Here is a 15,146-nt window from a genome sequence, read left to right on the forward strand (position 1 = left end):
TTTATACACAGGTATGGGATCTGTTATCTGGAATGCTTGGGAGCTGGTGTTTCTGAAAGGGGCCTTTCAGTAATTAGGATCATAATTTGTTTAGGCTACTAAAAAACATTTAAATATGAAAAAAGAAGAAGAAAACACAATAGAATGGTTTTGCCATAAACATGGATTGGTAGTACAGTTATAGGACCTGTTATGCAGAATGCTCGGGACCTGGGGTTTTTCCAGATGACGGAGCTTTCTATAATTTGGATCTTCATCCCTTAAGTCTTCTAGAAAATCATGTAAACATTAAATAAACCCTCTGCTTACAGGAAGGATTAATTATATCTTAGTTTGGATCAAATACAAGGAACTGTTTTATTATTACAGAGAAAAAGGAAATCATTTAAAAAATATTGATTATTTGGATGAAATAGAGTCTAGGAGATGGCCTTTCCATAATTCCGAGCTTTCTGGATAACGGGTCTCCAGATAGCGGATCCCATACCTGTATAGAAAAAGAAGTGTTTGTTTTAACATGTCCATGAAAAAGGTACATCTGTATTTCAGAGATTTCTGGATAACAGCTTTCCAAATAATAGATGCCATGTGTGTATTTTTATAGTCAGCCATTCACATGGCCACGAGCATGCTGCCCTGTAGAGCAGTGCTGAGTATTGTACATTGATAACAATGCTGCTGAATGTCTCCTCTGTTATGGATCATGAAGAGTTACCCTGGCAGAATTGGTTGCAGGAGCTATTTATACCAGGCTGTGTCTGTTACAGCCAGCAGGCTGCTCGCACACCCTTCTCGGTGTGTGTGTGTGTGTGTGTATATACACAAGTGTGAGCTAGGCAGTGAAAAGAATCTCTTTGCTCAGAGCAGCTACATGCATCCTGGGTCCTGCAAGAAGGAGGCAGAGGATACTGAGTGTGAGGTCCCAAATATCTGCTATCTTCTGACATACAGAGTTACTGCTTGTCCTCAAACCAGTCCTGCACTCTCTTAACCCCTCAATGTCACCGGTAGAGCATCACTCCCCAACAGACCAAGAGATGCAGAACCTACCTCTGAATGGAAAATCTGCACAGCCTGGCTCCATCACTTTCCTGACCATGACCTGCCGGGCATCTATTTCCGAGATGATTATTTTCCAGAGTCAACCATCTCTTTAAGTGTAGAACTCTTTGCCCAGCTCATTAACAGCTGCCAATCACTGCCTCTTTGTTTTGGATGAGACTAATTCCTCTATTTCCCCCAGTGGCTTGCCCAGGAGCCACAGATAGAAACTTGTGGCATCTCTGACAATGAAAGTTGGCTTCTAAGATACTTTTATGCTGTGTAAACAGGATCTCCTTCTGGCGTCTGTTCTTCTGAAAGGTATATAAGGGTGTGCGGGGCAAATCTCAAGCAGTTTTGTGCCTGCATACCCAGCTATCCTTCATGCCAGCTCATCCATCTGGTACATGGATTCCTTCTGTTTTATTTGCTTCCATCGGAAGGCTATGCGGCAGATGCCAGGCACAAGGTAGGAGTGGGTATGGTGGGTACAGAGCTGTTTTTATATTTTCACATATTATCCTTGCATTAACCATTCACATATTAAAGCGAAACCAGAGCAACAATACCAACGAACAAAGCACAATGTTTGCTGTAGATTTTGGCTACTTTTAGGGCAGTGCCAAGCTCAGATCCAATCCTTGTACACAGAGAACTCAGTGCCATGATGTTTCTCATACGCAAGATTGAAAGAGAGGAATTTTCACTCTGACTTCTCACTGCCTACCCAATTTCTAGTTCTCTGTATACATGTCAAATTGGCAGTGCCAACATGTTCTTTTCAGTATCCCAGCAAGATCAGTGCCAGCCTGCTCCTTACTTTTATATATATGCCAAAACTTCCTATTAATGTTACCCCTGTGATCCACTTTAATATTAAGGATGAGTAGCGCCATTCAGCTCTTTATTTTACATGCCTAATTCACAGTGAATTTATATACAGGATGGGTGGGACCCGGGCAGAGGCATTTTTTATATTCCCAGCCTGAGCGCTGGTTTATTTATACCAAGAATGGGTATGGCTTAAGCAATGTTTATCTTTTCTTCACACTGCTTGTTTAATCAATAGGTTATATTTCTATAGGTTGGGAACAATAAGTGGTTGCTAACATTAACTAGAGAGTTTTTAAGCATAGCTTGGGCACAGCCAGACAGTACCAGACTGCACAGAAATATCAGAACTGATATATTTAGTTGATGGATACAGCCAGAATTACCAGTCTGGATGTCGTCTTTCCTGCCCCATATATTATCGTTATTGCTACTTTTGTAAAACTTGTGGGGCTCATTTATCAACACAGTGCAAATCTTTACCTGGGCAGTAACCCAAACTAACCGATCCAGACTACTGTTTTTCAGGCAGTTGCAGATATAACAATGCAGCAATAATTTGGTAGCCTGACACGGGTTACTGCCCAGATGCAAATTTGAGCCCCAGTCTTTTCTCAACGCTTTTTGTGCCGAAACTAAGTAAGTGACTACAAATGATTACTTGTATTCTAGCAAAGGAGGTTTCAGTCATATGTAAAGCGTAGAGGGGTAATTTATTAATGCCCCTGATGTAAGTACAAGAAGTTGCACAAAACAGGAGTCTGAGCCCTACCATACAACTCACAAGTTCAACTATCATGGAGCATAGAACTTGGACATATAAGACCAGAACTCTCAGTTTTATCCAACAGCTCAATAGACTGATTACTGGTAATTTTGATTAAACATACTGATATCCAAGTTGACCGATACTGTTCAGCCACCATAGAGTTAGTACAATGTTTATCCAGGGGCCGGCCCAATTGCCTTTTGAAGTCAATCGGGAATATCGTCCCCAATGCAGAAGGCCTCTGTTTTTTGCCTTTCTCTAAAGTAAATAGAAAATAGGTAGGATTTACCTGAGCAAAAAGGTTGAATTTCATTGAAGTGTATAATTTTCAACAAGAAATGCTTAACTCTGTACTTAACTACGTCTCAATTAGGTGTGTAAGTCCATTAACTGATGGTCACAAACACTCTATTATAGGATCAATGGGCAAATGGACACACCAACATGTCCTATGAGAACCAGCACTTTCAATATAGAAAAAAATGTGTTCACGTGGACCTAAACAAATTAGCATTTGCTCAAAATTGTCCAAACTGGCCAACTTTATCTGCATGTGTGTGTGTGGCCAGTTTCAGTGGTATAAATACCTTACAACAGACCCTGCAACTGTGGAGGGGGGGGCTCAGGGACAGGGGGACTTGGATGGTCACTGGGTTTTCTGTATGGATCCCCAGCCCTTTCCGATACTTTAACCTTGCCTACTCCCTGCAGAGGAGCGAGAGAGTGCAAAAAACATTGGTAAACTTGTCCTGTAGGGCTAATCCCATGCGTAGCTCAGTTAGCGTATTGCTGGAAGTAGATTTAACAGCAACTGACTGGCTGCAGGTTGGAAATCCACAGCTTGTTCCCCAAGTCTGAGACATCAACCATGTTTTACTGCCTTCTCCATGCCTCATGCTTATCCTTTTGCAATATTTACACTTTTTAGTCTGCATGTGGCTGCTCTCGATACCTTGCTGATGGATATGTGCGGTTAGAGAGAGCTAGGCAGGGCCCAGAAAAATGGAAACAAAAAAGGCTAGCGGTCAAGTGTAGCCAAATGGTCAAGTGCAGCCAAATAATGATTGTTCCTAAAATCTAAGTGGTACAGTTAAAGCTGCTCCAAAAATGCATTGCTAGGCAGCTCTGTTATAATGTGTTAATGTATATTCCACCGCAGGAGATGATTATATAGTCTTATGTATGAAAATATAAATCCAATATTGGATATATAGGATCATTTAAGACTGAGATATTTTTAAAGGTCAGGGCATTTGTTTTTGTTGATTAGAAAGTTGTCTTTTTTTTTGTAAATCAATGCACTGCCACCAAATGGCCAGCAGAGGGAGCTGTTATAACACAGGAAAAGAATTACATAATGAACTGACCTTCTACCTGTCAAGGTAAGCAACTCTTGATGTTGGAACCTTAATGTGGCCCTATGGGTAGTATATTATGTATCTAATAAATATATAGTAGTTGTCTTAGGCTAAGGCCACACTAGGCGATAGCGCCGCGATTTTTTGCGCTGGCGTCTATGGGGAATCGCGAAAAATCGCCAGCGTAAAAACACACGCGGCGATCTTTTCTCTACTGTCGCTCGAAATTGCCTCGCTAGGCGATTTCGAGCGACAATAGAAAAAAGATCGCCGCGTGTGTTTTTACGCTGGCGATTCCCCATAGACGCCAGCGCAAAAGTTTCCCCAGCGATTGCGGCTTAAAAGTTGCGGCGAAAAGTTCTTTTCGCCGCGAGTCAAATCGCTGCGCTATCGCCTAGTGTGGCCTTAGCCTTACACTTGATAAAGGGCCTAGCCCGAAACATGTTGTGTTGCAAATTTCCTCAATAAAAGCACTTGCAGTCATAGTTACTGCTCTGGATTGGTCCTGCTTCTTACAACTATATCTTTTGAGACATTTTCGGGTATGGACACAGGATATCCCTTGCAGGAAAATCATCACTAATTGAAAAAGGGTGAGCTACAGTATACCTTTAATTTTGCTCGTTTGAAGTCAATAGTGTGACTTACAATAGACATCATCACAAATAAGACCCCCTGCTCATTTAAGGCTGGCGGCAATTCTCCATTATCTAGAATCTTTTTTCAGATTTTCAGTTGTATCTGGGCTTTTCTTGCTCTTCTGCTGTCTAATGGACAAAGTACAGCGCATGCAATTTATTTTGGATGGGTCAGGAGCTGTCCGTAGTCCTGAATTTGAAGGTATTGTTTAGTGTAAAAATAAAAACTGGGTAAATAGATAGGCTGTGCAAAATAAAAAATGTTTCTAACATAGTTAGTTAGCCAAAAATGTAATGTATAAAGGCTGGAGTGATTTGATGTATAACGTGTCAGTCAGAACACTACTTCCTGCTTTTCTGCTCTCTTGGTTTACACTGACCGGTTACCCTGGTTACCAGGCAGTAACCAATCAGAAACTTGAGGGGGGGCCACATGGGTCATTTCTGTTGCTTTTGAATCTGAGCTGAATGCTGAGGATAAATTACAAACTCACTGAACAGAAATGTCCCATGTGGCCCCCCTTCAAGTCGCTGACTAACTCAGAGTTATAGAGCTGAAAAGCAGGAAGTTGGATTCTGGCTGTTTTATTAGAGATCTGTTCACTCCAGCCTTTATATATTACATATTTGGCTAACTAACTATATTAGAAACATTTTTTATTTTGCAGAGCCTATTTATTTACACAGTTTTTATTTTCACACTGAACTATTCCTTTAAGGTTAAATGCTATAAAGACATGTTTTTCGAGGTCCCGTAATCCAAAGATGTTTGCTTTCAAACAGCTGATTGGTAGTTGTAGTCTACTAGGGCACCTTTATTTCATTACCCCCAAGATACTTAAAATGGAATGATGGAGTTCAGAACTAGAGCTTAGGTTTATGCCTGCTGGAAGTAGTATTAGTATAGCGTAAAATATCCAGAAATAATACATAATTAGTATTACAGGAGACTGGAGCTGTTTTTATACAGCTTTAAAAAAAAAGGGGGGGCCCACACTTGGAGCGTTTCGTTTTCCGAAGTCGCCGGAAGTTGCCTCACGAGGAAACTTTGGGCGACTTCAGAAAACGAATCGCTCCCAGTGCCATCCTGCCGGCGATTAACATTCTAGCCTGCGGGAGGCAGTTTGGGGAGATTAGTTGCCCTGAAGAAGAGGAGATTTGTCGCCGGGCGACTAATTTCCCCGTATCTGAGTGTGTGCCCTGACCAGTGGCAGAACTACCGGGGAAGCAGGGGGTGCGAGTGGGCCAGGGCCCGCACCCCCTCAGGGCCCCCCGGCAGCTCGGGCTCCACTGAAATGCGGGCCGCACCAGGGCCCGCCCCCCTCTAGTTCCGTTACTGGCCCTGACCCTAAGCCTGCTCCCTGGTGGTGTTCAGGACCTATATTTAAAACATAATACAGTAGAACCCCCATTTTACGTTTTTCAGGGGACCAGAAAAAAATGGTGTAAAATCCAGGAAAATGTAAAATCAGGGAAATATATTATGCATAATATATAGATGGGACCACAAAACAACAATGTAAAATGAGGGAAAACTTAAAATCAGAGGATGTAAAATTGAGGTTTCACTGTAAGTATTTTTAAGTTTTTTTTTAGAGGTGGAAATATGTGAACTAGGGTGGGAACCACACGGTTTTATATATTTAATTTTATTACACACCCCAACAATTTTAATTGGGTTCTGGTCACATTCACAACTGCAAATCTTAACTGCAAGATTTGCAGTAACTTTTTACTGTCCCTTCTATTGCACCTAATGTACCCCAGCAACTACACAGAGTGGCTGCTCCTTCATTACAATGTCATGGTTTTAAAACTTGGGGAGAGAGTGTAATGTGTCCCCCTTTGTTTTGATAATAGACCCCCAGCTCTTGCCAACAAATGGCTTGCGGCTGGAGCAGAGGACTGGGGTGGTGTAGAGGCCCCTGAATCAGCAGCCCCGGTTGATTCCGGACCCCCAGTCTGACTTTACAGGTGCCTGTTTAACCTATTCCTGATTTGCATCTTCCTCCTCCACATTCACATATTTGTGTCAGTAATTTGTTTGCTTACTACTATAAGGCAACCACAAATAGCAGTTGTCTATGTATATGTATTATCGCCCATGACTAATGACTCCCTTTCACCCTGTGGCTCCATCTGTGGACCTGAGTCGTTAGGGTCATGATACAGAGAAGAATTCATTTACAGAAAGTGAAGTTATTCCGCCCTCCACCCTCCTTTCCCATTCAGAACAATGTGTTCCTGGAAGAAGAGCCATGTTAATCAATTAATTCCATTCCAAACCTTTTAGCTCTTCATATGATTGACCCAGCACTACCTCATGCTGGAAAGAGCAGGGTTAATGGCTCCTTTGGGGAGAGCTCAAGCGTCCCCATCCAACTCGCTTAAAGAGCGAGAGGTTTCCATAGCTGCAAATAGCATGTTAACCCCTTGTGGCTCACGGTTTCCAAGAGCTGAGGTTTGTATACACCTATCTTGAGTACTTTAAGTTGCAATTACACACCTGTAAAGAAGATAAAATAAGATGGACTGTTTATTTACAGGTGCACCATGTGTTTGTGCCGCCCCCTCCCATCATGGACACATAGTTTGTGATTTGTTTACATGAGCACTGCCAATGTGCACAGAAAGTCTATTAATTTAATGTACTTGGATGCTATTCATTTTCTCCTCCTCATTGTGAAGTCACCAACTTGGCAAGACAAAGCCCTATTGTAGGCCACTCTCAGAATTCCACCGGTGGTGGGCAGAACATTAGCCATGTGCATGGAGTGTAAGCATTCTATTCCAATAACTGTACCAATAATGATTCAATTTGCTATTATTACATTGTGAATCTCTAGCCTGGAAACACACATGTGACTAACCGAGAAACCCGATATAAAGGAGAATGCTAGGATTTAAAAATGGAATGAAATATACTGTAGGAATCATGACCCAGATTCAGATTATTTTGCCAGCTATGGATAATGCTGGGTTGTGGATGACATTGCATACAATGCTGTGAGCCCCCCCCCCCCCCATGGTTTCTAGTTATATGGAATGACAATCTGACTTACCTGCACTTAGACAAGCGCTGATGTTTAGGCAAACTCCTATCTCTGCTAAAAATAATATTTGGATGCATAAGGATGTCCCTTTCTCATCCAAATAAACATACAAATTATTAATGGAAAAGGTAGGTTTCACTAATGTGGCATCAGCATCTTATTCCTTATAACAGTGGTTGTCAGACAAGTCTCCCTTGGAGGCAACGTCAGACTGGGGGTCCGGGGGCCACCAGGTTGCTGTGTCAGGGGACCCTGCACCCCCCAGGCACAACCACCCCTCCATCGGCCCCGTGCTACAGCTGGAACCTCACTCCTACGACCCCCCATCCTGTGAGTACCTTTCTTCCTTCAAAACACTTGGCCACTGGGGCCAGTGGGGGAGGTCAGGGAGTAGCGCAGGGTTTGGTCTGGGATAGCGGGCCCCAGCAGTCATGGGCCCCCGGGCTGAGACCTGTCTCCCCGATTAGCTGCCTCCTAAAAAGAGATCTGCAGCAGCGTGATGGCATTTGCGCATGCACGCGGCAGTGGCAGGAGTTTAGACGTCGGGAGGGGGCCCCCAGTGACTGCCAGTAAGGCCCTTTATGTCACAGCCCCAGTAGGCCCCCAATGCTCCAGTCCATCCCTGCCCACCTGTTTTTTTCTGGGTGTCTCACCGGCCCAGAAACAAACTATGTTCAAGGCCTACCTTAGCACATGACAGGGTTACATATATAGGAAAATACTGGTGTACATTGTGGATCATGCATTCATTCAAATCTCATCCTCATTGACCTAGTTGAATTTTAAGGGATGTCTAGAAGAGCAAACAGGCATTATCCCCAAACCTCACCCTAAATGGCATTTAGACTGAGCCGTCTATACTGCTGATCCAAGAACCCAACAGTACAGGAACCTCTGCCTTGTAACATTCCTTATTTATACTCACAGGTTCTTGATATTTCAGGAGACCATTCCAAGGACACCGTTAGGATTTTATATTTTAGATCTGCCTCACTTTTCCCTAACAATGAATGAAGGCAAAGGCCACACAATAATATGGCAGCAAGCTTCCTCTACGTGGGGTATGGCTATACTGTAGATGGGAAGAAGACAGGACATGAGCACCTAGTATGCTTACTGCTCATGTCTTGGCAAATTGGTCCCTTTCTCTGATTTGGCTGGGGGGCCATAATCTATGAAAACTTGGCTTTAAGTTTTAAGGATATTGAGCTCTTTCTTGCTCTGAGCTGGATCTGTCCACTGTTTCATCAGAGTAAATTACTGGCCTATAGAAACATTTGTGCCAGTTGTGAATAGGCTCAGAGTCATAACCCAGGGGGCCACATCCCACTAGTAGGAATTGCGCATGACCCTCACAAACTACACGCACTGATCACACGCCCCACACCTTACGTGACCTGCAAGTCAAGGTTTTCCATCATGGGGCTCATCTCTGCCTTATTTCATGTTCAGTTCATTCTCAGCTTTTGTTCACCAAGACTAAGGTCTTACATTAAACACTATGAGACACAGCTCAATCCCATACAGTCTCAATTTTATGGGATTGAAATATTCAATCCCAACAGTCTCAATTTTTACAGCTCAACCCACAGTCCCGGATTGTTACTGAAATGTCCCGACTTTGTCTTTGATCTTCTGCACAGAACAACCAGAAAAAAATTCTAACAATTTAAGATAATCAATGAAACAATTGTAACAATTTAATATGAGCAATGAAACAATTGTAACACATTTAAGAGAGTCTTGCAGCTTAAAGGGCAATTCACCTTCATTAGCAAAACTGAAATAACACATAAAAACCACAGAAATGTGTTCAAACTTTCATAACCTGCCAAATTTTGTAAAATGAACATGGTAATTAGGAGAGCTTGGTCAAAAACATTTCGCTGTGCTCCGTGCTGCAAATCTTTTTGTCCCTCTTTCTATTTCCATGTTAGGAGGTATGTTCAATTTATTATTGCACAATAAACCCCTCTGTTGTATGAAGTCAAATTAACGACTGCCCTGTACAGGGAGCAAAAAGCCAAGTCAGGCCTTAAAAGATGACAGACAAGACTCAAATGAGGGCACCCTCACAATTTAGGAAACAGGGGCCTAGATGTCCCTAGATTCAGGCGCATGTCATATTGCTCGCCTAAATACACATAGAGCACTATACACTGAGCGGAGAAGTATTTCCATTAATAGCTCTTAATGGTGTAATGGAATAGCGAGCCAACTCCACTGTGACAGAAAGTAGTCAGAGTGTGGTCAGAGTCATTAAGGATTGTGGTGCTCTAATGTGATTTTGTTTGTGATTAAAAAATGTATTCATTGTACTTTAGTTCCATCAACACAATTACAATGGGGGGGGGGGATCAAATTGAAAAAGGTCAGACTGTGAATATTGCATGAAAACCCTCACACAGCAATCGTGATGACTCTTTGCTAAACAGAGCTTTGCTTATTGTGCAGTGGAAAGAACTACACAATATATTAAATTTATATTAATTAATATAAAGGAAAGGTATATACCGCAATAAGAGATGACATCCATCACTGCTACTAAAGTTGGCTCGTGCTATTGCAGACTATCCAGTGCATATACAGGTATGCGACCTGTTATGCAGAATTCTTGGGACCTGGGGTTTTCCAGATAAGGGGTCTTTTGTCATATGGATCTCCATAACTTAAATCTGCTAAAAATCATTTAAACATTAAATAAACCCAATAGGGTTGTTTTGCCTTCAATACGTATTAATTATATCTTAGTTGGGATCAAGTACAAGCTACTGTTTTATTATTACAGTGGAAAAGGAAATACTTTTAAAAAATTTAATGATTTGATTAAAATGGAATCTATGGTCACGACCTTCCTGTAATTCTGAGTTTTCTGAATAACATTTAACATTTCACTTTCAAACTGCTTCAAAAAGCCCCAGAGGGGCGAAATGCGTCGCAGAACAGATGTCACTTCAATACCCTATAAGCATCTATAAGTGATTGAAACTTCGAAATCCATAATCCGGCAAATGAACGCGACTTGGTGTGAGAAGGTGGATTTACCTTAAAGGCTTCTACTCATTAATTAAATATCTATGATGTGCTGCAGACGCCACTCACTGACCATTCTGCAGACGGACAGCAGTAGTGTATTTACTGAAATCTGCAATGGCAGACAGACCAGGACTCAATAACGTGACTGATAGACTTGTATAGTTTGTAAGACTGGCTCCATGTATCCTCAAGAACTGCCTCTCTCCCCAGCCTAATTTCTGCTTGAGAAATGAGGCTACTTGAGCACATCTCTATTCTCCGTTCCTGTTCTACTGTCACGCCTTCATTTAATCTATAGAACTTTAAGGGAATCCCAAGATGACTCACATCCCATCTGACTTTGCTCAGTGAGCCATTTCTTCCCTCCGAACGTTTAAATGCTCCCTAAGGAACGCTCTTTTTGAAGAAGCCAAGTGATTTCCCTTTATGATTACCCTATTACCAGACGTCCAGTTTAAAGCTCCCTGATGAGTCTGAAATTCGCATCTTAGCCACTTCTCATATCCTTTTAAAGACTCTTTATGGTTTTCTCTCTCTCTCTTCCACATCAGTTACAGGAAAATAAAGTATCACTCAGAACTTCCAGTGCTGATTGATCGGCGCATCTGTAACGTCTCGTCAGTCTGGAACCTATTGGCAGCTGGCACTCTAGATGCAACTGAGTACCCCTGCGAATTCCGGTGTTCACTGATGCCCTTTTGGGGCCCCGGGCATTCTGCTGCGGAACCAACAGGGAATGGTGCTCTTAGGAGAGTGAAACTTGGTAAACGGCAAGGATCAGGCAATTCTTTGTCTCAAAATCAGGCAAGAAGATCAGGACAGGCGGCAAGAATCAAAGTCAGATGAGCAGAAGTCAAAAATCAGGAATCAATCAATAATAGTTCGCTGTAGGCAGGATCTGTAAACAGAAGCCAGCTTGGGCACTGTTAACCCGAAGAGCAGGGCTTTAAAAGGAGATTTGGCGACAATTTCGAATTTCGCGCCACCTGATGATGTAATGATGCTCATCACACGCGTGAATGCCAGGCGCCCACGACAACAGGACCACGCACTGAACGCGCATGCGCTGTGGGACCCAAAGACGGACACTCCAGGAGGTAAAGGAAGCCGCCGATCTCGCTGGGCGTCTTACTGCTTCTCTTGAACTTCCCAAAGACATCTGTGTTAGTGAAATAGAATAGAATGAAATAAATCACTGTAAAACGGTTGGAAAAATTCCTAATATTTAGGGTTTCTCATATGATAATGATGTTTGCCCCTCAGCTGGGGAAGCCCATGTATAGCCTCTGTAAGGGTAACCAGGGAATGTGAAGGTTATTGTGTGTAGTGTTACCTTTGCCCTGTGAGTTGCATGTGTTCCCATTGGCCCAGGGGGTGTTATGGGTAAGTATATGTAAAGATAATAGATTTGAAGCACCAAGCATCAATTATAAAGTATAGACTATAGAGGATGGAGTGCAGGGTCAAATAAATTGAACACATCAAAAAAGAAATGACCCATTTGACTGCACCCCCCCATCCACAGCATCCGAAGACTCAAGTGTATTAGACAAATAAAACGTACCTTTTAATAAATTATTAAAGTGTCCAGTGTGCATTAATTAAAATCCAGGCTAGTAGCAGGAGGATGATGGATCGACAGGAGGCAATTCGTTGGTTGTATGTAAATGCGGTTATTCTACAGTCAAGTTACCAACACGCTTGCCAAAAGTGCTATATTGCATACTGATCTGGTAATAAATGATAGAACCGGCAGAGTCACTAATTCAATCTTACTTCAGATGCCAACCCCTTTACCCAGTTAGGGTTCCCTCCCGTAAGGTGATTAGGTAGATGTACCCATATGAAGTGTGACGGCGACACCCTACCATTGTCAGCTTGGCTAATAAGTTATACTGTGCCTCAGGCACAACTCGACAGCCGAATATACTGCTTAGGAAGCACTGACCCTCAGATCCAATAGAGTCGCCAACCCCTTCACCCACATCGAGTCCCCTCCTGATCCGTATAAAGAACACTGCCCCTTAATCTCAGTCACTATCTGGTGCCCTGCCTAACCATTAGCTAAAATTGAGCCTGACGCGCATCAGAAGGGAAGAGATCCTACAATCCTTCCTCTTTAGATTCTACACTATGGAGAGGGTGAATGCTGTGAGATAGCCTAAGGCAGACCCCTAAAGGCATATGCTTTTAATTACTTTTTTGGTGGCACATACCACAAGTTGAAGGAACAGTAACATCAAAAAATTATAGTGTTTAAAAGGAATGACAATATAATGTACTGTTGCTCTGCATAGCTGTAGAAATAAGTCAAATCAGCTGGACTTGCTGTGTTTTTCTTGAAAATTTTTCACCAGTCATCCAGCTGGCTTTCTCAATTCAGTAGCCATTCAGATCCAGTTGGATGACTGGTGAAACGTCTTCAAAAAAAACACAGCATGTCTAGTTGACTTATTTCTACAGATACCGTTTACCATGACTTGGATGAATGAAAGTGTTCCCCAACCAGCAGAGATTTATTTTCCTTTTGTCGATAGGCAGCCCCACATCCCATTTCTATTCTATTAAAGGCTTTTTTTAGCCATTTATCTGTGTTCTTATTTCCCAAGGGCCTAAACAAATATTACTCAAGCAAGTAGTGAACGTCACTGGGGAGTCAAGGTAATAACTAACCTGAATCACTTTCTGTGCCATCTTGGAAGGTGTTGCTTACACCTCAAGGCTAAGTGCTCTGCTTGTTGACTAAAGAGAAATTCTCAAGGAATTTCCTACAAGTACTGTAGTATTCTATTCAGAAACATGCCTGTTTGTTTTGTCCTTCTGTCCTGGCCCAGTCAAGCTTGACCACTTTCTAGATCTCAACTGCATGTAATTGCAAAAATTGGTCAATAAATGAAGAAGTTTAGATGTTTCATTTTGCCTACTGGAAAGTAGGGTAGTGCTTAATTTCCAGTAGGCAAAAATGAAACATCTAAACTTCTCCATTTATTGACCAATTATTGACCTCTCATAGACATTACTGCATTTCCTAAAATGATAACATCTATGTTAATAATCAATTGGTCCTTGGTATAATTTAGGTTGGACTCTCCTCCACTTCATGAATTGGATATCACTTAATGGGATTTCTTGATTCTCTGTGTCAGTGTTTCTTTTATACTTTATTTATATAGAGACTTTTTTTTTATCAGGAAACCTATATTAAGTTGGAGGGATTGGCTTCACCACCCAAAAATTGCAGTATGCTACTTATTTTAAAGGAGACATATTGTGTGAAAAACAAGAATGTGCCAGTGCATCATACTCTTTGAAAGTGCTTTAAAAAAGTAGTGTTTTAGGCTAATTTCTGCAAAAACCCTACTAGCAGTGTCAGACTTGGCCACAGCAGGGACACCGGAAAAAAACCCGGTGAGCCCTGGCCTTTATGGCTTCGGAAGACCCAGTCCACTCCCGTTAGTGGCAAATTAAGGTAGAGGTAAGCAGGTAGGTGGGATGGCTAGGTTGGATGTCTGGTTGGAAGAGGGCCCTTTAGTCACAGTCTTGGTAAGCACTCAGCACACTGCACTGTAGGATAGGAACCAATCAGCAGCTAGGCTGACCATATATGGAACTGAAGCCTGTCTTTGCTTGTGTGACTGCAGGGCTGTGATTGGCTGTTCCCCTCCTACTGTGCTTCTGCAGGGATCATTAGGAGACACCCACCCCTCATTTGAAACACAGACAGGGACATGGACAGCACCAATAAAGGGGCTTTTTTAAAAGACTTTAAATACTTTAAGCCCAAAACTTTTAATAATTTAAGCCCAAAAAAAGCCTCCACCATATATTATTCATTATTGCCAACACAATTAGGAGGGGTTTTAAGTTATGATGTATGTCTCCTTTAATGTCTATTTTGAATTGTAGAAGAAATTTTACCATATTGGGATAATAGAGACCCAACTTAAACATCATGGCGGCCCATTTTTGGGTCCTGACCCAATAGATTAAGGGTTCCTGATCTATAATAATGCTGTCCAACTTGTTCCATGTCATTATGCAATAAACCACATGTTCATGACCAGATTAATATTAAAATTATGATGAACCTGTGGAAGCTGGGGGCTGTAAAAAGAAAACTTTAGTTAGATATGTCTTGGCTGACAGTCAGGGTTGTAAGTATAAAAGATCTTGAGATGGGGGTTCAAGAGGTATAGGGGGGGCACTGATTAATGAGCAGTTCCAATATATGGTTATGAAGAATATACATAGGCAGAGGGTGATTTGTGTTTGGTGAGACTACTCAGAGTGGATTCCAACTCTGGTCCCATGTATAATACCCAGAGTACATATAGTCGATTGTATGCCTTATAATCCCATAATACATTATCAGGATAAATACAAACTTTATGAATTTCTGCCCTGGCAGAAGAGCATTTCC

The 15,146-nt window shown here is 42.0% G+C and overlaps 1 protein-coding gene across 1 annotated transcript in view; it reads left to right on the top strand.

Moving 5' to 3' along the window:
- Window positions 1–882: 882 nt before the first annotated feature.
- Window positions 883–15,146, top strand: part of sbk1.L (1.L) — a 62,884-nt gene continuing 48,620 nt past the window's right edge. Inside the window, exon 1 of the mRNA XM_041576198.1 lies at window positions 883–1,510. Within this exon, the coding sequence (XP_041432132.1) occupies window positions 1,449–1,510 (62 nt within the window). The 5' untranslated portion in view covers window positions 883–1,448. The remainder of the gene's footprint in view (window positions 1,511–15,146) is intronic.

This window comes from Xenopus laevis, chromosome 9_10L (assembly GCF_017654675.1).
Source record: "Xenopus laevis strain J_2021 chromosome 9_10L, Xenopus_laevis_v10.1, whole genome shotgun sequence".
Taxonomy (NCBI): domain Eukaryota; kingdom Metazoa; phylum Chordata; class Amphibia; order Anura; family Pipidae; genus Xenopus; species Xenopus laevis.